At 47.2% G+C, this 24,505-nt stretch overlaps 1 protein-coding gene across 5 annotated transcripts in view; it reads left to right on the plus strand.

The window, feature by feature from the left end:
- The window catches only part of DOCK11 (dedicator of cytokinesis 11), a 67,964-nt gene that overhangs the window by 27,162 nt on the left and 16,297 nt on the right, over nucleotides 1-24,505 (plus strand). For 3 of the 5 annotated variants that reach the window (XM_072334668.1, XM_072334671.1, XM_072334673.1), the window contains 26 exons: nucleotides 56-178; nucleotides 351-427; nucleotides 1,273-1,457; nucleotides 1,536-1,601; nucleotides 1,782-1,874; nucleotides 2,279-2,402; nucleotides 2,978-3,099; nucleotides 3,438-3,524; nucleotides 4,490-4,579; nucleotides 5,986-6,104; nucleotides 8,101-8,170; nucleotides 8,249-8,374; nucleotides 8,908-8,979; nucleotides 9,069-9,215; nucleotides 9,679-9,762; nucleotides 9,949-10,060; nucleotides 12,855-13,033; nucleotides 15,153-15,269; nucleotides 15,823-15,898; nucleotides 16,031-16,125; nucleotides 18,450-18,561; nucleotides 18,700-18,766; nucleotides 19,100-19,147; nucleotides 20,093-20,235; nucleotides 20,424-20,539; nucleotides 21,955-22,092. In XM_072334668.1, coding sequence (XP_072190769.1) covers nucleotides 56-178; nucleotides 351-427; nucleotides 1,273-1,457; nucleotides 1,536-1,601; nucleotides 1,782-1,874; nucleotides 2,279-2,402; nucleotides 2,978-3,099; nucleotides 3,438-3,524; nucleotides 4,490-4,579; nucleotides 5,986-6,104; nucleotides 8,101-8,170; nucleotides 8,249-8,374; nucleotides 8,908-8,979; nucleotides 9,069-9,215; nucleotides 9,679-9,762; nucleotides 9,949-10,060; nucleotides 12,855-13,033; nucleotides 15,153-15,269; nucleotides 15,823-15,898; nucleotides 16,031-16,125; nucleotides 18,450-18,561; nucleotides 18,700-18,766; nucleotides 19,100-19,147; nucleotides 20,093-20,235; nucleotides 20,424-20,539; nucleotides 21,955-22,092 — 2,788 coding nt within the window. The remainder of the gene's footprint in view (nucleotides 1-55; nucleotides 179-350; nucleotides 428-1,272; nucleotides 1,458-1,535; nucleotides 1,602-1,781; nucleotides 1,875-2,278; nucleotides 2,403-2,977; nucleotides 3,100-3,437; nucleotides 3,525-4,489; nucleotides 4,580-5,985; nucleotides 6,105-8,100; nucleotides 8,171-8,248; nucleotides 8,375-8,907; nucleotides 8,980-9,068; nucleotides 9,216-9,678; nucleotides 9,763-9,948; nucleotides 10,061-12,854; nucleotides 13,034-15,152; nucleotides 15,270-15,822; nucleotides 15,899-16,030; nucleotides 16,126-18,449; nucleotides 18,562-18,699; nucleotides 18,767-19,099; nucleotides 19,148-20,092; nucleotides 20,236-20,423; nucleotides 20,540-21,954; nucleotides 22,093-24,505) is intronic. The other 2 variants (XM_072334669.1, XM_072334670.1) reach the window with 2 other exon arrangements.

Genomic DNA, 24,505 nt, shown 5'->3' on the forward strand with positions numbered 1-24,505 from the left:
TCCTGTGCCTGCATCTTTACCATCATTTAGAGAATGTGTCTTTTCTCCTCTGTAGATCCGTGTTCAAAGACTCCCAGGGCACTCTTGATGCTGAAGGAAAATTCTCCCCCTTGTACAAGCAAGACAGTGGCAAACTCTCAAATGAAGATATGCTGAAGCTATTAGCAGAGTATAAGAAGTAAGACTGGTGCAGAGGCCAAACAGGCCTTTTAACATACATTTTTAAGCAGTAGGTGTAAGCATGAGATAACAATTTCTAAAGCACTCAGGAGGTAACTAAAAGCCCTGGTGATGGGTTCAGCCCTTGAACTTTCAAGATTCACCCTCTTGTTCCTTTCTTCCTAATGCAGACCAGAGAAGACTAAACTGCAGATCATTCCAGCCCAGTTAAATATTGTCATCAAAGACATCCCCCTGGACTTCACAAGTAAGGATCTCGGATCTGAAAACAAATGCTGGTGGTGCTAGCCTCAGGAGTTAGTGCTTGTATGGGGAGCTTTTCTGTTTCATTAGCAAGAACAGAATGGGGTTGAAATAAGAAATCAGTAATTAAACACAACCACTGACTTGTTTTTATTTGATGGATTCTGTGGAGAGATGGGATCCAAGTGCAGAGGTTTACCTGAGGGTGTCACATTCTGCTTGGCTGTCACATCCTAAATCTGAAGGAAGCCACCTGTCTGCTTTTGCCATTATTATTACATTAAGTTCAGATAACATTTTCGATCCATAACATTACATGATCAGTTTGATTCTCCACACTTGTGGTGTGCTCAGTGTCACATCACAAGCTCTTCCCATATCCTGTCATGGACTCTGTCATCTGCTTCCCCGTTTAAAGGACTTTTTAGCAGGCTGCCTTTCTTCTCTCTTTCTTCCAACATCATCACTTGAGATAGAGGTGCTGAGTGGATCACCACCCTGCCCAGTGGGAAGATCAGAAGGCCTTTTGGCTTTCTCTAGAGCTTCAGCAAAGTGACATTTCTGCAGTCCCCTCTGGCAAGGAGAGCAGAGCCCTGTAGTTCCTGTGCACCCATCAGTGTTGCTAGTGCAGCTGGGGACCTCAGATGTTACATGATCGAGATTATTTCCCCCTATTTGTTCTTATGGAGTAGGCCATACCTTGCTGCCTGGTCACACATGCGGTCCTCTGGCATGGAGAGAACTGAGTTCTTGGGAGCAATGGCAGTTTCAGACCTGCAAATTTCAGGACATGTGAGCTGTGCTTCCCATGTTTGTGGAGCATGTGCTCATCCTTTCCTTCTCTTTTAGACTGTGTGACAGCTTCTTATATTCCTATAAAGCCTTTTGAGAAGAGCTGTGAGAACATCGCAGTTGAAGTGGAGGAGCTTGTCCCAGAAGTTGCAAAATACTGTTATCCCTTCACTGTCTACAAAAACCACCTGTATGTGTACCCTTTGCATTTGAAGTACGAGAACCAGAAGGTGTTTGCAAAGGTGAGTGGCTCGGTGGGCTCTGGAGTGATGCTGCTGACCTGCAGATGTGGCTCATCCTCTTCTTTTCTTCTAATTCAGGCGAGGAACATTGCTGTCTGCATTGAGTTCAGAGATTCAGATGAAGCTGACGCCAGGCCATTAAAGGTGGGTATCTTTTCTTTCTAGTGACCTGAGGCTGACATTTGTTTGCGGCTTTGTACCATGTGCCAACCAGGCTGAGCAGAACAATAAGAAAACAAGAGTTTCCATGCTCACTGTTTCCATTCGGTCTTCTAATTCAGGGTGGAAGCAACCCTGAATCCAGCTTCTTGTTTGTATTTCCAGTGTATCTACGGCAAACCTGGAGGCCAGCTCCTGACATCCAATGCATATGCAGCTGTGCTGCATCACAACCAGAGCCCAGAGTTCTACGACGAGGTAAAGCAAAATGGTGGGGAAATAAAACTTTCCTGGGTGCTACAAAGCCACGCAGCTTTTCAGGATGTGTCTGTTTCCAGGGATGGGGGAAATACAGGTTAAAAAACAAACATCATCTCTTTGCCCTTCAGTAGAAGAACCCAGCAGAGCCAGAGATTTGATCAATGTTTAATGCCAGTCTGTTTTCTGCTGTCTTTACTGTCACGCTTTGTGCACTCCAATCACACACCACCATTAATAAGTAATGTGCAAATGGGCTGAAAATGTTAGTTGGGAGTTATCTAAGATGGCAGGAGTCTGTCTTGTATAACTGCGTAACATGTGACATTTGTGAAATAAAATAGTACTTACAGGATTATTCCGTGATTAAAAATACAGCCTTACCTATCATGATATCATTTTAGATTAAAATTGAGCTTCCAATTCACCTCCATCAAAAGCATCATTTGCTTTTCACCTTCTATCATGTCAGCTGTGAAATTAATACAAAGGCAACATCGAAAAAACAGGACACCGTTGAAACTCAAGGTATGTTCACTGCTTACATTACTTCTGCTGGAGCATAATATTTGACTACAATACTTGTCTATCTACATTTTCTTTTATGGGAGCACCCTAAGACAAACTATGGGTTTCAGCTGTGTATAGTGAAGCACAAGTTTTGCTGCTGGTACCAAACGTTCATGCATGAATAGGGCAATTGTCAGTCAAGTCAGTAGCAAGCACTTGGCACAAGATCAGGGCCTCAGGGGCTGCTCCTGCCAACCCTGAGCATGTGTAGAAGACTGAAGACCCCTCCTGGTTAGGACTCCTTCCAGCTGATCGTTGGGCAACTAAAGGACCTTTGCCACTTTGCTCAAGGCTTACACATCATTTCTGCTCCTCAAACCCATTCCTGATCTCCGTTGTGCTGAATTTTATTCACTGAGCCAGCAGGTAAAATATGTTTTAGCAAGGCTGATGTGATTGATCCTGGCCTGGCAGGAGCCACTTGCACAACTGTGAGTTGGATTTTTGTCGGGTGAGAAACAGCTCTTTTTGAACTTGAGCTCACCGTATATCACCGTGTGTCTGCTAACTTAGTCCATTGGTTGCGTCTGCAGTGGGATACGCTTGGGTCCCGTTGCTGAAGGATGGACGGATTGTCACCCTGGAACGTCATTTGCCTGTTTCATCCAACCTTCCACCTGGCTACCTGGGTCTCGGGGACACAGAGTCACGAAAGGTAGGGAAGACATTTAAAATGGGCTTAAACATAAAGGGAAGAGGAAAGCTGAGCTTTTGCTGCCCCTGTAGGTTCTGGGCTTGTGCATGGCTGGAAAGATCAGCACAGCAGTGTAGCCCTCAAAACTGGGGGGTTGGACTGGGCTGTTGCACATGGTGCACAGCAGGAGAGTGGACATGTTCTCATGTGGACAACTCTGCCCAGCTGTGGCTGCAGTCATGTCACTTGGGGTCCCCATTCCTCCACCCAATCTTACCTTTAGAACCACTGTCTGCCTGCACACAGCTACCTTCTTCCCACAGTCTGAAGCCAAGTGTCTGAATGTTGTCTGTTCACAGCAGTCCAGCACAGATGCAAAGTGGGTGGATGGAGCAAAGCCACTCTTTAAAATCAGAATCCACTTGGACTCGACCATTTACACCCAGGTAGGCTGAGCATGTCATCCTTGTAGACTACTAACACGAATGCTGAGGAAGCATTTGCTGTATCTCTGCTGCTTCTCTGCTGTTTGCAGAGCAGTGATTATTCTCTAAAAGCAAGTCTGGGATTCATTGCTGGAGTTTGCTGTTTTGTCTGTGTGATGAGACAGCTGTGTGAGTGAATGAGCACTGGGAGGTGCTGGTGTTATCTTGGCCAGTGGCTCTGTAACTAGCAGGACAAGGGAAACATTTGAGTAAACGAGCTGCTTCAATGTTGTGGAAAGGAAAAGAACTGATGGAGATGAAAGAGTTCCTCCAAACATCGGACTCTTCATTGGCATACAAAAAAAGTAGTTTTCTGACTACAGCAGGCACTTTTCACAAGAAAACTAGATTCCTCTTTTCTCTCTGAAACCCCTTTAGGCTGTTTAACCCACTCCTAAAGTGTTCTGCTGACTTACAGTGGTGATGGACTTCCCTAAGCTTCACATGACGTGCAGCAAAGATTCCCAGCAGAAGCTCCAGGGCACCGCCTGTCTGCACTGCTCACAGGGAAATGCCCTTGGCAGGGCTTGTTGTCCTGTGCTGGATGTGGTCAGCTGCATTTACATTCACTGCAACTTGTTTTCAGTATAATCTAAACCTGGTTTAAGGTCTTACTGATTTTGTACAGCACGTTATCTCCACTTCCCTTTAAAATAAATGACCTGGTAATTAATTTTAGCCTGGGAGGAGGAGGGAAAAGAATGGAGAAGCAGCGGCAATCGTGAAGAGTTGCAGCAGTGCTGTAGTCCTGGGGGGAGTATCAGCTGGGGACCAAGAGTGTCAGTGATAATGACAGGGAGCTTGCTATAGATGTAGTCCTATCTTGCTGCTGTGGGTCTGTCAGTGAAGTTTCAGGTGTAAGCTAGAAAGCAGGGACTGACAAAGAATGAGGCTGCTGCACTGAACTTGCTTTTCATCTCTTCCAGGACATGCACTTGCACAAATTCTTCCAGTACTGCCAGCTGGTTCAGGCAGGTGTGAAGGAAGTCCCTGGAGAGCTTGTTAAATACCTGAAGGTGAACAATGCCTGTCAGTGGGCTTTGATTATGTTTTTCTGCATCATCAGTGAATACCCAGAGCCCTGTTCTGTAGGAACACGCACTTGGGCAGTGCTGGGATCGGTTGTGCAAGATCCTTCCTTACCTTTGCTTACTGACGTGACCTTCTGCTGTCTGTGTGCTTCCTGCTGCCTTTCTCAGGAGGTGTAAGAAGTCAGCATCACCCTGCTGACAGCACAGCCTCCTCCCAACAGACTTGTATGTGTCCCCCCTTCTACATCTGATTGAAACTTCTCGTGCTATAGCACGACTCCTCTCTTTCAGGAATAAATCCATTCAAATCAGGGCTTTTTTCAGGCTGAAAAAGATCAGTGAGATTGTAGCTTGGTGAAGTTTGACCATAGATGGGCTGTAACCCCAGACCCAGCTTTTCAGCACTCACTGCAGCATGAGTAAGGTCACCCAGCAAGGCTTCTGAAGGGGTTGTGTTCCTTGGTTCTTCAGCACCCTTGCTTTGTTCCATAGCTGCCTGTGTTTGAGATTGCTGCTGTAGCAACAGCTCCACGTCCAGTGGTGGAGATTTATCATCACAGAGTTACTGGGTGTGTTTCACGTAGCGTACAAATAACCTAAGCAAAAACAGGCAGGTTTGGAAGCCAAGCATTAAAAGAGCAGTTGCTTTGACCTCACTGCAGTCTGCAGACAGGGAGACGTTTCCGTACTGACCACAAGTGGGAGCTTCTTCCTTCTGTGACATCAGTAATTTCAGTCATTTAAATATTTACATACAGATTTAAGATTTAGATTGGCAGTTTAAAAACTGAAAATTAAAGCACTCATGTCTGGTCATGCACTGGACTCATGTCACGATACTCAGGCAAAAGAGGTCTATGTGATGGGTGAATGGTGCATGCACCAGATGATCTTGACCTTCACCAGATCACTTAAATCCAACTTCTGATAGCAAGCTGTGCCCCCTAGAGAAAGGTCTCACTGCAAGCTATCGGGCATCAGATCTCTGCAAAGGTATTTGGGAAAATGGGACTTCATGCCATCAAATGGCAAGAAGAGTCAGCAGCAAAACTTCAGCCTTAGGTTCCGGGTTACTGGGGTCAGCTTATAGCATGTGACCTCTATTTAAGTCACAGCTGCCTTGGCACATCTGAGAGGAAGATTAATACCTGCCAGGAGTGATTCATGCTGCTCCCTGCGGGTATGCAGCTGGGATCCATCAGTTGGAAGCAGGCAGCGAGCACTGCTCAGGGTCTGAGTCCCCCCCCCCGTCCTCTGGCAGGCTGACACCCACACCCAAAAGCATTTTCTAATGCCTGTTGTACTGCCCCAGAAATGTCTGTGGACTGTAAATATTTGACATCTGCAAATTGTTGAACTAAAAGTGTCTGTGTTTTGAACATTTGTTTTAGTGTTTGCACGCCATGGAGATCCAAGTAATGATTCAGTTTCTACCTGTAATTCTTATGCAACTATTTAGAGTCCTTACAAATGTGACCCAGGAAGATGAAGTAGCTGTCAACTGCACCATGTGAGTGTCTAGTAAACCATCTGTCTTTGGTTACGAATGCAAAGCCACAAATTGCAGTGCAAGGCGGGGTGGTTTCCCAGTACAAGGTGTTAAGTGGCAGTGCTGGCTGTCCACTGCTGCCTGGTGGTGTGGTTGTGCACCGAAGCACTCACATGGCACATCCAGGTGGCACAGGGTAGCGTGAGGTCTGGGAGCTGCCTGGGGGAAACGAGTGATCTTAAATAAACTGCCGAGAAGGAGTGGTGGGGACAACGAGGAGGTGAGGGCACACACCTGGGAGCAGGGGTTGGATTAATTGATTGATTGATTTGTGGCTCAGAGGCTACATTGCAGAGGTTTCAGGTCTTCCTCCAGCAGGGTTTGCTATTGGTGTTGTGCGGTGCTGCTCGGCAATGCCTGCAGCCCCCAGGGGGCAGTGCTGCCTTGTGCCCTGCTGCTCCTTCAAGTGGTGCTTGAGCTGCTAGAGCACCTTTCTGTCCTACTCGTGGTCCCTGTGCATGTGAACTGGTGGTGCATTAAACACATACATTTTCCTCCTCTGGCACTTCCTCCATACTGCAGTGCAGAGGGGGATGCTGGATGCCGCTCCATGGAGGTTTTGCTCCAACTCCAGGTCACGTGCAGCTAAAAGCATTTCCCTCCAGTGAATCCAAAGGTCAGAGGCTGAGCCCTGGGTCCCCAGGGACGTAGGGCACGTTGTAGTCACAGTCCTGTGGCATGGGCAGTGGTGGCTCCTCCTGCGAGGAACACACTCCCACTGCTAAGGACAGAGGACCCCTCCTGGCTGATCAGTTCCCACTTGTTCTCAATTTTTTTCAGAGCTTGGCTTGATCCTTTCCCATTTGTCAATAGCTCCCTATTAATGACAACTGTTTTTCTATCTGGGATTTCAGAGTGGAATTTCAAACGCCGCCGTATCTGATAAACGGCTTGTAAACTCTCTGTGGTTTGGCCCGCGGGGTCTGTGACAGTGTGCAACAGTTTGTTGTTCACTCTGACTTGGACTGGAATGTAAATCTCTGATATTGGCTTGGGAAACCAGGCTCTTGCTGCCTCCGTCAGCTACCTGGAGTGCTTCCAGAGGGCTGGCATATTCTCCAGGGGCTTTGTGTCCCCTGTGAACTGTCAGACAACAGCTTGAAAATAATCCAGAGCGTGTAACTAGGATCAAGAGAAGATATATATTCTAGTTCAGTAAAAAAAGAGCTTTCAGAAATAGTAAATTTGGGAGTTCAGGAAGAGTGTAGAGTTTGGGGATTCAGAGTATAACAACCATAGAGAATTTTTCCCCCTTCTCTGCACAGATTTTGTGGGGTTTTTTTGTTTGTTTTGTTTATTTGCATCATGTTTGTTATTATTTATTTGACGTAGTGTTGCAGCTGTAATAGTCATTCATACCATTATTAGGACGGGGCCCACAATGAGGAGAAACTAAGTATGCCATGAAGCATTGAGTGTGGATGAATCTGCAGCATGTGCTTTAGGCAAAATTGGGTTTGTTCTCCTTGTAGCTGCTCTGGAGATGCAGCCACTGTTGGGCAACACCAGCCAAAGAGAACTGGCTGAGAGCAGATGAACTGCATTGTTTTTGTTTTTGACTTACCTAACCCCTCAGTGTTGTTCAGGTGCCCAGTGCTCACTGCAATATGGGTGTAAGTAGCTGCAGGCTTTCATGCTGGCATGCATGAAGAGTAGGACGTGTCCCCCGCAGGGAATCCTCCACCTCACCTCCTTGTGCAGGGAGCACTGAGCACTGAAGGCAGCAGGGCTGGGTGACCCCAAAAGAAGAGGCTTTGAGTGCTCAGTGAGGAGGCTGAGCTATGGCAAGGATGGGGCAGCCACAGGAGCTGTGAGGGACCCTGGCCTGCAAATACTGGCTGAAAAAAAAACAGTGTTGAGGCTTTTGGGTGGAGCAGAATAGGGCACACGTGGTGTCTGCTTTTGTGTGTGGGAGGAACTTGCCCTCACGTTGCATGCTGAACACGTTTCTCCCCAGGGTTCTTCTGCACATCGTGTCCAAGTGCCACGAGGAAGGCCTAGACCACTACTTGCGCTCCTTCATTAAGGTCAGTCACGGCTCGCTGCTCCATGCAGCTCCGTGCTGGAGCAGGCACACTGCTGACACTGTCCTTCTTGCCTCCCAGTATGTCTTCCGAGCTGAGAAACCCAGCGTGACACAAGCAAAGATGACCCATGAAATCCTGGTCCTTTCCATGGCCACGATCTTGAAGCAGTCAGCAGATTTTCTTGCCATCAATAAACTGCTCAAGGTGAAGTATGGGCAGTGCTTGGTTGCCTGAGGTGGAAGGAAGGAAAAGGGGATCTGATACAAAGCCAAACATTTCCATCCATCCAATCCCACCACAGGAACAAAGCTTCCAGAATAGCTCCTTGTATCTGTGCCCATGAGGTTCTCCCCTTACAACAAAGACAAATTCTGGCAGGGAGCTCACTGTGTTAAGTCTCATGGCCAGCCATTACCAAGGGCTTTCCATTTTGCCAATTTTACCTCTTTTCTTCAAGCCAGACAGGGGAGGAAAACTGAGCTGCTGCCCCTCTGGGCATGGCTGGCCCCCCAGATAATGCTGGCTCCTCGCAGGGGTGCTGTGGGATGGAGCTGTTCCTACCCCAGGTAGCAAAGTGTGCTTCCAGGTGCCTTCCCACGCTGAGCTGGCTGCTGTGCACAGCCACGCTTGCAAAATGCCATCTGAATGCAAACTCTCCCTCCCACACTGCTTTTTTTCCCCACGTAGCGTGTTCGATCCTGTTGAGAAAAGTAATAGTATTTTTTTGTTTGTTCCAGTACTCGTGGTTTTTCTTTGAAGCACTGGCAAAGTCCATGGCAATATATCTACTGGAGGAAAACAAAATCAAGGTAAAAACGAGTCTGTTCAATGCTGCAGTACAGAACCATCACAAACAAACCCTCCTGTGAATTTTTTCACCCAACACTTTTGCTTTCAGCTGCCCAGGGCCCAGCGGTTCCCAGACTCCTACCAGCACGCCCTTCACTCGCTGCTGCTTGCCATCATCCCACATGTGACCATACGCTATAATGAAATCCCCGAAGAATCCCGAAATGCCAATTTTAGCTTGGCCAACTTCCTGAAGGTCAGCAGTTTCTTTCATTCTCCCAGGCTTTAATCAGTATTATAGAGAGAGAGAAATAAGTAGCACACAAACATATGTGTCCTTTACTGTCTCATCCCTTACGTTTCTTTGGTGATAAAAACTTCAGGGAGTTTCTTTCTTCCCTAGGAAAGACACTTAATCTTTCTGATAGACTATGGCACTCTATATGCTACGCAGGGCGTTCAGTCCTGCCTAGCAGCTGTTCAAAACCTGAGATGAAATACACATGTTCTCGTTTTACATATTTCTGTTGTCTGCTGGAAATTTAAGTGAGGTCATCTAAATAATCTCGGGGAAAAAAATGGGAGCAAATGAATTTTGGAAAGTCAGCAGCAACCCAGAAGATCAAATCTGGCTGCTGGCAGAGTGGTGGCATGGAGATGATTTAGGGTGATTGCTTTCTCTTTTAATCACTGGTGACGTTCCACTTTGTCTTCTGCAGCGCTGTTTGACCTTTATGGACAGAGGGTTTGTTTTTAACCTGATCAATGATTACATTTCTGGATTCAGCCCTAAAGACCCCAAGGTGAGCGATACATTCCTTGGAAGTTTGTATGTGTCTGCACCAATCAAAGCTCTGCAGTGATTATTTCATGCCATGAAATTCTTGCCATTAATCACAGAGTTGCACTGAATTTGTGCAAGAAACGCAACTAGAAGCAAATAAGCCAAGCTGAAAACATTGCTCGGTTTGATTTCTTTATTTTCTCAGCTGCTGGTCGAATACAAGTTTGAATTTCTTCAAACCATTTGCAATCATGAGCACTACATTCCTCTGAACTTACCGATGACCTTTTCCAAACCCAAGCTGCAGAGAGCTCAAGGTATGTGTTTTCTCAAGGGGCTGGCTAGAAAGCTATGGTGTGTCTTTCTCAATGGCTTCAAAGCAGGCATAACTTGGTTTAGCGTCAAGGAAATGTTATGCCCAGGTTAGCCTGATTGACGTTAATTTCAGGAGAAGATGCTGTTCTGGCAGTGCTGCCTTAGTCAGCTCCAGAATGGTCTGCAATTGGTCTGTACAGTATTTCCTACATTTAAGTTAGCAAAGGATTAACAATACCCAAAAGAAACTGCCCCTATTTCAGTCTGTACAGACTGTGCAAGTCTAATCCTTTGTACCCACAACTGTCAGCGTCAGAAGGGTGTCCCATCAGGCAGAGTCACAGCAAACAGAGGCACAGGAGAACAGACTGCATTCACTGCTCCACTCTCAGCTCTTTTTGTGGCTTTCTGCTTTCGGTTTGAACAGGAGCAGGGCTATGCTCAAGCCTGGGCTAAACGTAGCCAGCAGAAGTCTTGAGCCTGTGCCAATCCTCAATGCATACCATGCTTATACAGTGGCACCGTGCACACCCAGCCCATTTCCACTGTCACACCACACCTCCTCCGCTCCTGGTGTTGTTCTCAGCAGGGCAAACGAGGTTTGCAAAGTACTTAAACTGAAGTGTCGTGCAAATGTGGATGGCTGCAGCCGTGCAACCACTGTGCTGAGTGCAGGACACACCTTAGCAAACTCCTGAGGTTTACATAGACCGAGCTTTATGCTCTCTGGGTCCTGGTTTCTCGCCTGTGCTAGATAAATAGAATGCAGATTGTCAGCCCTGGATGCATGTAGCCTGGCCAAGTACCAGAGAGGAAAGTGAAGTTTGGAATTCCCCATGTGAAAGCCCAGTGGATTTCTTTTGGTGGAGGTGAGGAAATGTCTGGGTGTGCCCCCATGTGCAGCCATGCAAACCGTAGAGTGGTTCCCTTTGCACCCAGGTAGCAGAAGCAGCAATATCTCTCAGGTTTCCTTAATTCTGGTGTGTCTCTGATTGCTCTGAGCTTTCTCTGGGCCAGCTGCTGATCTCTTACATCAGTCTGGCTATTTGATTGGCGCAGTTTAACAAAGTGCACTGCTAGAAATGGCTGAGATAGAGAAAAGCACACAACCATGGTGCCTCCCCTCTGCTTGTTAGCAGCATGTTAACACAAGGGTGCCCTTCCTGGGTTAACATTCACCTTTGTGTTTGCAGTGGTGAAACTGAAAACTGTAGGAGCAGCTCATCTTTCCTCCTCTGTATGACTGTGACTAGGACCTGCCAGTCAAGGTTTTGTATTAAAATATCCTCAGGTATTTGTGCCCTTGTGCTGGTAGCAAAGAACCCAAGAGATTGCAAGGAGTTGGAAGTTAAGGAAGTGCCTTGGGGAAAAAAAGCATGTAAACATGACATAGTGTCCAATTTCTCCAAGCCTGGAGAAACTTTACTTACTCCTGCTTACTTTTGCTGTCTGTATATTTGCTCCTTTTCTTTTTACATGCAAATTAGATATTTTTTCACGTGCTGTGGAGCAGATCACTCCAGTAGGTGGGTCCAGTTTGGATCACTGAGTCCTCTAACGTCCAATTAAATATCCAGTCTGCAGTCAATTAGCTTGTATCCAGCTAATGAAGTAACCATGATGCGTGACACTTGGGCATTTGCTAACATGACTAACAGTGAAAGCGAGATAATACTCCAGATTGCTTTCTCTTTCCTCTGAATCAGATTTTCACAAGCCAGTAAGGGCAATTTATGAATCAGCCAACAATCTGAAAGTATTTTTTTGTGTGGAACATTGCTGTTGGAGCCTTTTGGCCGGGACTTCCAAAGCTGTGTGTGTGCACCACAGGAAAGCTTTCACACCTGTGGGCTTTTCAAGGAGCTGAGCACACGGGGTTTGTACCGTCTGGGGGAGGAACACGCAGCTTTGAGGTTGTCCCTCTGGGAGGCTCAGTGCTGTAATGCAACAGTCAAACAGTGCCTGCTGCGGCTCTGATTAGGCAGATGGGCTGCCTGAAAGAGATAATGGTGTCAGGGCAAGGTCATCCGTAGCAGCCTGAGTGCACATGCAACCCACAATGAAATCTGTGTCTCTGTCGCTTTTCCGCTGCATTATCCGAGCGAGTCAGTGACACTGATGCCTTAACATGTTGCAGCCACCCCTTTGATCACAGCATAGATACGGCCCAAGTCCATGTGAGATGCAGAGTGCGAGTCAGTTCATCAGGATGGTTTGGTACTGAGCTGCTTTTCTCCGTGGAGCTGTGCTCAAGAGTTTGCTGGCAGGGAGCTAACGGAGCCTCACAGCTCCTGGCACACAGCTCTCTGGAACCCTGCCCTGCTTCCCGAGTCCTACAGTGGGGCTGTGTAAACTACTGGAGGTCACTTGGCACCTCGTCTTTGTTTGCATCCCTCACTTCAGCAGTGTTTGCCTCTGCTCTGCGCTCTGACCCTGGTGATAGCACGGGGTTCTTGTAGCTGTGCTGCCTTTCCCTGTTTCCTCCATCTCTGACTTTACAACCGATCCTCAGAGCACTGTGCCTTGCAAAGCATTGCGCTGCACAAATCCTTCCTCTAGCTGCTGCTGAGATGGTGAGGGCTGGAATTAATGCCTCGCCTGAACTGGGAGATGACACATTCTTAGTGGTTGAGAAAGCTGTCATCAGTTCAGGCTTCATTAAAAGATCCCTGCACTGTAGAAGAGAGTGAGATGGACTGTACCCATGAACTGCTGTGACTTACTTGACCATTCTGTTTCAGTCTGAACAGATCTTTGGAACAGTTCCCTTAACCATTGCTTTGCTGTTTCTTTCAGATGTAAATCTTGAATACAGTTTAACTGATGAGTATTGCAGGCATCATTTCCTGGTGGGGATGCTTCTCAGAGAAACCTCTGTTGCCTTGCAGGACAACTATGATATCAGATATATGGCCATCACGGTCTTAAAAAATCTCTTGATAAAGCATGCCTTCGACAACAGATACCAGCACAAGGTCAGGCATATTTTCTTGGCTTTTAAATGTAAAGGTCTCAAATGTTATGGAAAAAATGTCAGTTTTAGGTTATGTATGGTGCACTGAGGGTGCTCTCATTACTGTTCAGGGAGCCGTTTTAAGTTACAGTTGAGGCATTACAGGAATAGCTCTGAGAAATGGTCTAGGAATACAAATAATGTGGTGTGATAACTGCAGAGCTCTTATCCATGCTGAGTATTTACATAATAAAGCCCTGAGCCATTAAAGGACTTGAAAGTGCCCCTAGCCAAGAGGCTGTTCAAAGTTAAGAAACGTCAATGGTCTTCTGGACTTGGACTTAAATTAATATCCTGCATTAATGTACTATAATTAGGAAGCAGGGCTGATCTCTGTTACAAGTCAGCTGCATGTTTTGCCAATTAGTGAGCCAGAAGAGAGGATCTGTGGATTCTCACGAGATGCTGGATTTCCACTGGGGAGTTTTCAGCTTCCTTTGGTCAGAGACTCAGCCTGTGGTATTGCTGAGAGCTTGGAGATGGGCTTGTTTTCTTTCTTGATACTGATCCCTGCTGAAACATACGTCCTTGAAAGTGCTGAGCTACCAGCACAGACACTACGTGTCCTTGCTGTAGGTTGTAAACATGCTTCTGTTTAGAGTTTAGCTCTTCAAATTGCTCCTAGTTTACTACATTCAGGGTTTAACCTTGGAATATGGATAGCATCCAGGACACAAAAGGTGGGAGGCACGACTCAAATGCACGAGGGATTCCTGCCCCTCTGCATGGACTGGAGCCAGCTCCTCTCTTCTTCCTTCTCTGCACCTTCAGCAGCATAACTGGAAGGGCTGAGCAGAAGGTGGTCTTGTTTCTCTCTGCAGCAAGGATCCCCAGTGACTGGCACAGCCTGGAGCAAACCATAACATGCGGTTGTTGCCCAGACTTGGTGAAACAGGAGAGATTTGCCAACTCTCTGTCACAGCTGGGTTAGGGGCAGCCTAACCCAGCTCTTCTGGGTACCCAAAATCCCTTGTGCTAATTCAGAAACTGTTTGCTTCATCAGCATGCAGCACCCTCCCTGCCTCCTCAAAAACCCCAATGTCTTAAAACTGCCCTGTTGCATTCTGGTGTGTGTCCTGCTCTGGGCAGCATGGCCAGGAGCCTGCATGGAGCAAGGGCAGGATGCTCAGCTGGCATCCTAGGAACCAATCCCATTGCAGGCAGCAGACACTGCTGCAGTCTCACTCCAGCCAAGGTAACTTCATCAGTGGCTGAGAGAAGGTTTGCTGAGCCCATGGGCATTATCAAAGTTTCTCATATCTTTTATCATATGGAATCAGAAGAAAATCTTGGGTACTTGTATGAAAACATGCCATTCCATTCACAGCCCTTAGATAACTTCTAATCTTTCTGTCAACTCCAGGATAATCATTTTTTAACAAGAAAAGAACTGGTTGTTGAAGAGCCTTGCATATAGAAAAGGCCAAACAGACTGCTTTTGATCATTTCAAAGCTTTATGAGCAATCTTTAATTCAAGTTAATCCCTTCCTCCAAACTGTTTTAACTAGAAGTGTTTGCTGTGGAGAATTCCCAACTGGAAGCAATAGTCAACACCTCTCAAGAAGCAAATGTTTTTATTTCATTACTGCTGGGTGTTGCACTTCAAAATGGATCTGTGAAGTGCCAGTTAAAGAGTTAGGAAATCCGGGACTGTGTGTCCAGGCCTGGGGCCCTCAGTGCAAGGAAGCCATGGAGCTGTTGGAGCGGGTCCAGAGGGAGCCATGATGATGCTCAGAGGGCTGTAGGTGCCCCATCCCTGGAGGTGCCCAAGGCCATTGATAGGGCTCTGGGCATCCTGAGCTGTGGGTGGCAACCAACCCATGCCAGGAGGGTTGAAACTAGATGATATTTAAGGTCCCATCCAACCTAAGCCATTCTATGATTCATTCTATGATTTGTTTGTCATACTTCCTGTACAACTGGGAATGTCATTCAGCCCCCAGAATCCCTCATTTCGCAGAGCTCGTTGCCAGAAGGGTAATACCCACTGGTAGCATATGCACACTTTGGCTGAAGAGTTTCCTTTTTTCACTTAGTGGAATCCCTGAGCTCTTACCTCTGTTCCTTCCCCCCTTTGTAGAACCAGCAGGCCAAAATAGTCCAGCTCTACCTGCCATTGCTGGGACTGCTGCTGGAAAACATCCAGCGTGTGGCCGGCCGTGACGTGCTCATCTCCTGCACGACTGCCTCCAGCCCTGTGAGTACAGCCCAGCCAAATGGGCTTCTGTTTTCTTCCCCCATCCAGTAATGTGCTTGTTTATTTCGTTTGACCTTTTTCCTGTGACGGTTCTCTATCTGCTGCGTCGCTGTTTTCTTTGCTGTTGTGTTCCTCTATGGCACGCATCGTGCTGTGCGGAGAGGTAAGTCCCTCCAAGTGTGATGAGCTGGAACAGGACTCAGCTCCCATCTGCCTCCCAGATGGGCTCAGGCTTGCAGATGAGGCTTCCCTGTTTGTTTAGGACAAAGCAGCAACAGGAGAAAAAAAAATAAAATAAATAAAGTCTGAATAAAAATAGCATCAATTCAAGTGATGAAAACTGAAAGGGAACAAGCTGCCATCACTTCCTTTAACGTGCCTTGCTGTTCTCTGTTCTACTCCCAAGTGTGTTTGTTTCCTTATTTAGGATGTGAGGAATTTTCACCTGCACTTTAAAAGCTGCTCCAATCTTCCTTCTTATTCCATTATTCTCTTCTATAAAAGAATAGGTGTCATCTTCTGTTAGTCACAAAAACCTCATATTGCTTTGCAGGCATCCAGGGATGAATTCATCTGCAATTTTGCATCCCCCTCAAACAGATCCAGCCTGATTGCGGACAAGGATTCAGGTAAATTCAGTCTTCTACAATTCTACTTTTGCTTTTATTTTCACTGTCGCTACCACCAGTCCTTGGCAGTGTGACGTGTCGAGGAGTGTGGCTGCAAACTGCGTCACTTGGGGTCTGTGCTTTTTTTTTCAGCAGCACTTCCAAATGGCCACGGGATGAAGCGAGAGGACTCAAAAGGATCCTTGAACTCAGAGGGCGCAACTGGTTCCCCGGATCAGAGTGAAAATGTAACGTATCCGGGGTTAGAAAGGACAGCGCTCATTGCACCTGCCTGCGGGCTGTACACAGGCTGTGTTAGATAAGGGAGACAGAAAACGGTTGGCAACAATAACAAAAAGAGTTTGTAAATACCAGGGATACCTCACTGTGGCCTTCCAGTATTTGAAAGGAGAGTATAAACAGGAGTGGGAATATCTCTTTACAAGGGATAGGTGATACAGTGATAGGACAAGGGGGAATGGTTTTAAACTGAGACAGGGGAGGTTCAGGTTGGATATCAGGAGGAAGTTTTTCACCCAGAGGGTGGTGACGCACTGGAACAGGTTGCCCAAGGAGGCTGTGGATGCCCCATCCCTGCAGGCATTCAAGGCCAGGCTGGATGTGGCTCTGGGCAGCCTGGTCTGCTGGTTGGCAACCCTGCACATAGCAGAGGGTTGGAACTGGATGAGCATTGTGTTACTTTTTAACTGATGCCATTCTATGATTCATTTTATGATTCTATGAAATACCTCTGTTTGGAAACAAACAGATTCATAGTAGCAGAAGTTTGGCTTACTGATCTGGTGTGCTTTCCCTCTTCAAAAGTCTCTGAGACAAATATGTTAAGTGTTGGCAAATTATTTATGAATGACAAAATCCACAAGGAAATTCTCTGCTTCCACAGTGCACGTATCCTCACACAGATGTGCTCCCTGTGCTGGGATAGGGCTGAGCCCAGTCAGCACACACTGAGCGGTGCTAGGAACTGGTTTCAACACAGCTGGGAGGCAAAGCACCATGATATGAGAGCTGGTGGCTGCTAATGTGAGAGATGAGATATTGGTAGGAAAATCAGCACAGGGTAATGCCCACAGTCATAAACTTGCAGAAGGTGACACCACACAGAGGTCTGCCCGCAGTATCCAGATGGCGTGTGCTCTCCTTGTTGGCAGATTGCGCTCATGGAAATCAGTATTTGTGCAGACCAGCTCTTGGTTTGCCTTCAGGTGCTCTCCAGATGTGTTGGGTTGGCACGGATCCTTGATGCAGCTTTACAAATATTGGCCTTTCCAATGAGCAAAGCAAAGCGATGCTTATCCGGGCTGCTGCTGGCTGTGTCCTGACACGCTCAGGAGAGGTGGGGCTCCCCCCTGCAAGAATCACAAGGCTACAGAACCAAGCACAGCCAATCGCCTGAGCATCACACTGCTCACATTCAGCAGAGCTCAGAGCATGTGCTTCCACCCTGCTGGCAGCAACACCTGGCTGGGTTTGCAGAAAGCATTTGGCTTTCAGCTCACCTCATCCCCACAGTCAGGCACACTCATCCGTGTCCTTGAAGGTTTATTTTTCAGAGTAGTAGAAAATAACTTCTCTGTCAATGCATATCACTTCCTCGAAGCCCTGTAAGAGCAATGCAGTGTGAAGGAGCACGGCTTTAAGGCTCTGTGTGGGAGCAGACATTGTTTATTGCGGTTCTGTTGGAGTGTGCGCTGTCTGGACAGTTTGGCATGGTCAACAGCACAGTTCTGGTCGTAGCACTGTATCTCCAGCCCTAATCTGAATGTTTAATTCTGTGTTCTTATGAATCACGTCCATAGCCAGCCCCAGAATAAACAACACATACGATCTGCGGGTCCGTTTCCAAACATGTGAGGCACAGCTTTAAGAGAAGCATCCTCCTTAGAGCTTAAATGTATCCGTTTGTCAGAGGATATGACTAGGGCAAGCACAGAGAATGCCAAATGACGTGGTACGACTTTAAAAGTACCCTCTTTCCCATTGCAGAATGCCCAAGCCTTCCCTTCCCTCAAACACTGACAGCAGAGGCTTTCACTTGTGTTTGCCTAACTCTTGAAAGTGGAGGGGGAAAAAGCAAAAGACACTCCCAAAACTCAGGAGGAAAAAACAAAATGGTTCTGAAGTGGGAAGTTCCTGTTTCTTTAGTTACTGACATTTGGGTTTGATGTGTACATATTTAACAAAAAGATTCCTGCTTTAAGCCATAAAAGTGAATGACTTTTGTTTGGCAAAAACTGACTTCAGAAATCTCACAGAGCTCAGATGCTGTAGCGAGCCAGAGCAATAGCAAGGCTGCCACGCACTTTGCTGGATAAGGCATCCTTCTCCACCCAGACGTTTGTTTTCTGGGCAAAGAAAGCTTTGGCTGGATTTCCAGACTGCCCATCCTTAGATGGGATGTGTCCAAGGCATCTCCTGAATGAGTTGCTGTTGAGGACAGGAGGGGAGTGCTGGTGCATCCGGCACATGCCAGATTTGTTGTGTCTGTGCTCAGGCACAGCCCAGATGCCCGTGGCCACTGGGCCTCCACGTGACATTCCTGTCCCATTAGATCCGCAGAAGCTCCACGAGGAGCAGCGTGTCTCACTGCAGCCGCCTGGACCAGTTTGAGATCCGCACGCTCCTGATGTGCTACCTCTACATTGTGAAGATGATCTCTGAAGGTTGGTGGCTCTTGCTCCTTATGGGGTGTACCAGAGGGCAGCCAGAAAGACAAGAAGCCGTCATGGGCTGCTTGGGTCTGTAAGGTCCCTTTTCTGTTCAAAGAAAAGAATCTCAGTGTGTTTCTTTCTCTCTCTCAGATACACTTTTAGCCTACTGGAACAAATTCTCACCCCAAGAACTGATCAACGTCCTTGTGCTTCTGGAGTGAGTATCACAAAGCTTCAGTTCAAACCCTGCACCTCTGCGCTGGCAGCGAGGAAGAAGTGAGTGCAGCTGCCTCTCAGGATGCACAGGGCCCTGCAGAGCACTAGAAGGGTCTGGCCAGGGTGCGAGGAGGTGGCACAGCCGCAGATAGATGGGGAGTCAGCAGTGCACCAGTGAGTTCAGAAGCAAGGGTCTGAGGTCACGCAGCACATGGATATAGACCCCAAACTCTCACGTGTGGAGGAGTGTGTCCACTGACAAGGATCAGGAAGACTTTCAATGTTCTGATTGTTCCTGAATCTGTAACATTTTTCTTTCTTTCTTTCTTTCCAGAGTGTGTTTATTTCACTTCAGATACGTGGGGAAGAGAAATATCGCCAGGTACTGTGCACTTCAATCTGGGGTTGGGGGCCCTCCCCATGCTCCCTGCTGCAGCTCAGGCAGGAAGGGAGTATTCACACCCACACTGGGCAAACCCTAGCAGGCAGGAAGTCTGTGGGGCCATGCTGGGACTCAGCTCAGTGCCATGCAATGAGCAGAGTCCTCTCCTTGTAGCACCCTTTCTCCTTCCCTTCCCTCTAGCTCTTGCACGAGACTCCCAGCCCCAGGCACTCTCAGCTGCCAGCACGGGTTTGCAAAGTACCCTGCAACTGGCTGCAGGTGAGACGTGAGGCATGGCTCCATCCTAGCCCTATGAGCAGCAGCTCTGGTGTTCTTAGCTCTAAGGCAGGTGAGAGTAGTTGAGTCAGTATTGGGATGAGTCACATTAATGCATCAGAGAGAGGACGGGTCTCCAGGTAGGTGCCTCAAGTGTCATAGAATCACAGAATGGCTGAGGTTGGAAGGGGCCTTAAAGATCATTGAGCTCCAAACCCTTGCTGTGGGCTGGGTGCCCCCCACCAGCTCAGGCTGCCCATAGCCCCATCCATGGCCTTGTGCACCTCCAAGGATGGGGCACCCACAGCCTTTCTAGGCAACAGTGTCAGTTCCTGGTGAGTGTCAGTGCCCTCTGAGTAAAAAATGTCTTCCTAACATCTATCCTATGTTTAGTTTAAAGCCATTTCCCCTTATCACTGTTAGACCGTGTAAAAAGTGCTTGCAATCTCTCCTCAAGTACTGAAAGGCCACAATGAGGTCTCCTTGGAGCCTCCTCTTTTCCAAGCTAGTTCCCTCAACTGTTCTTCATGGGAGAGGTGCTCCAGCCTGCTGAGCACCTTTGTAGCCCTCCTCCAGACCTGCTCCAGCAGTTCCATATCCTTCCTGTGCTGGGGCCCCCAGGCCTGGAGCAACCCTTGTCCCATCCCACAGCCTTCCTTCCCCTTGCAGGGTGCACGACGCCTGGGTGTCCAAGCATGTGGCAGCTGATAGGAAATCGCAGACGATGCCAGCCCTTCGCAGCAGAGCTGGGGGGATGCAGGCACGGCTTCAGCACCTGGGCAGCTTGGACACATCCTTCACACTCAACCACAGTATGTACAGCAGAGCAAGGTGTGCCCGTGCCATATTAGCCTGTTGAAAACTGCATGTGTCCATTGGTCACTTGCTCCTTGTTGCCCGGGGATGTGGGAAAGGAAAACCTTCTCTGTAACAGCATTTTGATTTTGTGGGAGCCGGAGTGCTGAGCACCATTTCCTCCTGATTTGCTTTCTATTCACAGACGCAGGCACCTCAGAAGCAGATATTGTGCACCAGGCATTGCTGGAGGGCAACATAGCCACCGAAGTGTGCCTGACAGTCCTGGACACCATCTCTTTTTTCACTCAGAGTTTCAAGGTCAGCTTTGAAATCAAAAGTGCCGTAGAACAGCGTGTTGCGTGCCTGTTGCTTTCAGTGATCCGTTCTTTTAGACTGACAGATTGTGGAGTTGTTTACAGAAGTAAATCATTTGCAGCTTGTTGCGTGGAATGTTTCACGAGCTTGCCAGGCAATTATGCAAGACCTCCTAATTCCTTCGAAAACACAAGACTGGAGAAAACTATGTGGACATTATGTCGTGATTGTACACGTTAGCAAAACAGGCAAAAAGGAAACCACCATATAGAAAGGAGGGATCAGTGGAAAGGGAAATGAAGGTCTGGCATGCTTTGAACAGTCACTGCTTTCTACCATTAATTGCTTAGATTTAGATTTCTGCATATTGCTGTATGTGGTTGTTTCTGGGGCTGAGGCATTCCAGCTGTGCTTGACAGTCCAGATAACACCAGTGCCTCTGGTAGAGGTCTTCCCCTCCATGTAGTGATTCACATTTGTGGCAGTCACTGACATCTGCAAGAATCTGAACCTCTGTGATGGAGAGAAGCCCAGGCAGGCAATCAAGTACTGACATACTGGTCCAGAAAAGCTCTTCCTTGAAGGTGGAGGAACTAGTGAGCAGAGATCCTCCAAAGAGCAGCATGCTTTGCGTGGTGTTGCAAGAACAGCTCTGTATTTCAGAATATGCTCCACCAAGATTTCATCTCCAGATGTACTGAACAACGCGAAGCAAATCGTATCCTCTGCTTCTGTTACAGAGCGAAAAGGCCATCCTGGTGCTTTCATCTGCTCCATAGCAGTTTGGCAGCAGCAGAAGGATTTAGATGCAAGAGTTGAAGCGTGTTTTGTTTTGACAGTTGCCTCTTTTTTAATATAGCTGGACCACAAAACAACGTGATTTTCAAACCACAGGATAGGCTGCATTCCCTTCTGCTTTAATGGGCTTCTGCTTTGCTTTTACGGACATCCAGTGTTACCACACAGAAGTGTGCTGCAGTAAAAGTGCTGATGCTGTTCTTATTGACAGCATAGATAATTTCAATTAAAAACACGTGGATCGTAAATAAAACACTTCTTGAGACTCATAAAGCAAAGTGGAGAAAATGGTGTGCTGTGTTGGTAACTGCCCGCTTCATTTAAAGCGTATCTAGGCCATTGGTGAACACTGGATATAACATTGTCCAAACCCTAACTTGCTTTTGGAATTAATGATGCAGTAGTGACAGTGTGGTTTTATTCTCTTCTCTTAAAGTCGCCTCTGGCCAAATACTGTAAGTTTGTACTGATTGTCACAGTTTCTGGTTATATTTTTACTGAAGGCTCTGTTCCACATCTGGGTTAAGAATTGATATGATTAATGGCGCAATATTATCTCCATCATTTTCACCTTTCGGGCACAACGTTGCTGCAAAGTAAATTCTCTCATTGCTTTCCAGGTCCAGCTCTTAAGCAACGATGGCCACAATCCCCTCATGAAGAAGGTTTTTGATATTCATCTTGCTTTTCTGAAAAACGGGCAGTCAGAAGCAGCTCTTAAGCACGTATTTGCCTCCCTGAGAGCCTTCATCAGCAAGGTACGTAACGCACGCCTGTGGGATTTCTGTAGGCACGGCTGAGGAGACCAATATCTCCCGGCCTTGGCTGCATGTGGGAGAGGGTAGCATGGCTGAACCAATCCCTGCACTTTGCTGAGCTCAGAGCCATGGAGCACAGTGAGGCTGTCCGACTCTCTGAGCTCAAAGCCACAGCTAACCACACCAGAGCAGTGTTTGATGCTATTGCTGGCATTTCCTTCCATGTTTGTCACAAGATGCCACTTCTCGTAAGTACGTTTTCGATACCAGAGGTACACGCAAGCTCCATTGCTTCCAAGCTGCATGGTTATAATAAAATGAATGAAAAGCTGTGGAGCCACTGAACGCAACGCTTTGTTAATGAGGTAAATTTGTGTGGCTTGAGATTGCAGCCAGGCAGCCCAGCATGTGATGGATATGCAGCAATCATTTCCAAAGGAGGTCTTGCACAACTCGCTGAACAAAGTTTGTTACGAGACAGAGACATCTAAAACTGTTTTTCAAAGATGGAAGCAGCCTGTGCTATGAATATTTTCCTGTAACCATACAGCAAAGCTAAGAGCTAATATGAATATGTCTAGGACTGATGTTTGGTTTGTCCTGAGCAGATAGACCAAAAGCAGAAAATGCAGAAGTCTCACTAGCTGGCTGGCTCCAGACAGCACGGTTTCCTACTTGAGGTTTTCCACAGGGCTCCTTACATCCTCCCACACTGGCAGCTGGCACCAGCAGGAATCACTGCATTTTTCTGCAGGGTCTAATTCACGATTATTGCTCTGCCTTTCCCTGTGTCCGTCAAGTTTTCTATGTCTGACTATGATCTGCATAGCCTTAAAATGCAGCCTGCTGCAGATCTACACACAGCCCACATGGACGCAGTCTGCCTGCTCCTCTCTCTTCTTAATTGGCTGAAACTTCATTTAGCCATCAAAAAAAAAGAAATTCTGCCTGTAGCAAATAAGAGATCTTCCTTGCCTTATTGGCAAATTCTCTGTTTAAGTGTGCAGCCAAATCTACACACCTGTTCCATCTGATATCACCATCAGCCTTCACAGCCTGGAGCCCTGTGAGGGTTACATTGCTTGCTTTCCAAAACCAATGGCAGCAGTGCAGGCTGCACTCTGGGCTGCTGCAAGGATGGGGGTCCGTGTGTTTCCTTGGGTTTCTGCCAGCTCAGACCCACAATGGGTATGGCATTTAGGATGGTGAGTCACTGGTCTGGGCTGCCCAGAGCTGGGGGTGCCCCATTGCTGGAGGTGCTCAAGGCCAGGTGGAGTGGGGGGCACTCAGCCCATGGCAGGCATTGGGGTTGGGGTTGGATGGCCTTTATGGAACCTTCCAACCCAAACCAGTCTGTGATTCTGCCATTCTATGATTTTCTGGTCCTGAGATCTGAAAGATTTCTTTCAGTTAATTTCTCACATTTCCCCAATGACAGGACATGGTGTTGCTTCTGTAAAAGCAAGATATGAGCCCAGCAGATGGTATCTATAAGGAAGTGATTTCTTTGCCAACTCCGTAACCACATGGGTCCCAAACTTCCTTTTAAGTCCTCTGAAGGGCTTTTCTAAGACACAAAGTGACGATTAAATAACTGGGAGCGAGGGTTGCATTTTACAGCAAGTGGAAGGATGGCTTGTTTTCCTGCCAGCTTGTTTTGAAACACAGAAATCATGCTGTTTTGTTCCGAGTTGCATATCATGGCTAGCTATAAATTAGTGTTAACTTTGAGAAAGCCAAAGCTGCATTATACCTTTGACACAGCTGGAATAGACAGTTTCCCATTTCTTATGGCCTTCTTCAGCCAATAATTATGATGAAAAGAATCCCCCTTTTATCTCGTGTCACAGCAAATGAATGTTGGAGGGGAAAACTGAGAGCTATTTCACTTCCTAATATCTGTCTTAAAAATACCCTTCCTCCCTCACTAAACCTGGTCATTTGCTGGGCAGGAGGCTTTAAAAAAGATATGTCGCAAGAAAGCAAAGAACAAACAAGGTCTATAATTGTTTGCATGTTTGGTTTTGAGTCTAGAATGAATGCTGCTTGTGTGCATGTGTGCTGGGAATTTGGGAAGGGTGCGCTCTCTTTGCTGGCTATGATAACATGTCGGAGGCATCACCAATCCCAGGCCCTGAAGGAGCAGGGCAGCACAGCCTTGCTCTTTTTCTGCAACAGGTGATTGTATCCAACTACATCAAGTCTTGCTTTCTCTCCCTGTTAGTGCAATCTTACAGCAGGAGGGTGGAAGTTTCACTGTCTTCTAGGCTGGAAAAGGCAGGAGGGAGCATAAACCCTGCTTTAGTGGGGTTTATAATGGCTCCTGGCAGCTGTAACTCAGCAGCTGGCCAGAGCTACAGCAAGCACAAACCCTTTGAGTGCTGCCTGGGTGCCAGGAGTGATAGAATGTGCT

This window comes from Excalfactoria chinensis, chromosome 4 (genome assembly GCF_039878825.1).
Source record: "Excalfactoria chinensis isolate bCotChi1 chromosome 4, bCotChi1.hap2, whole genome shotgun sequence".
NCBI classification, from domain to species: domain Eukaryota; kingdom Metazoa; phylum Chordata; class Aves; order Galliformes; family Phasianidae; genus Excalfactoria; species Excalfactoria chinensis.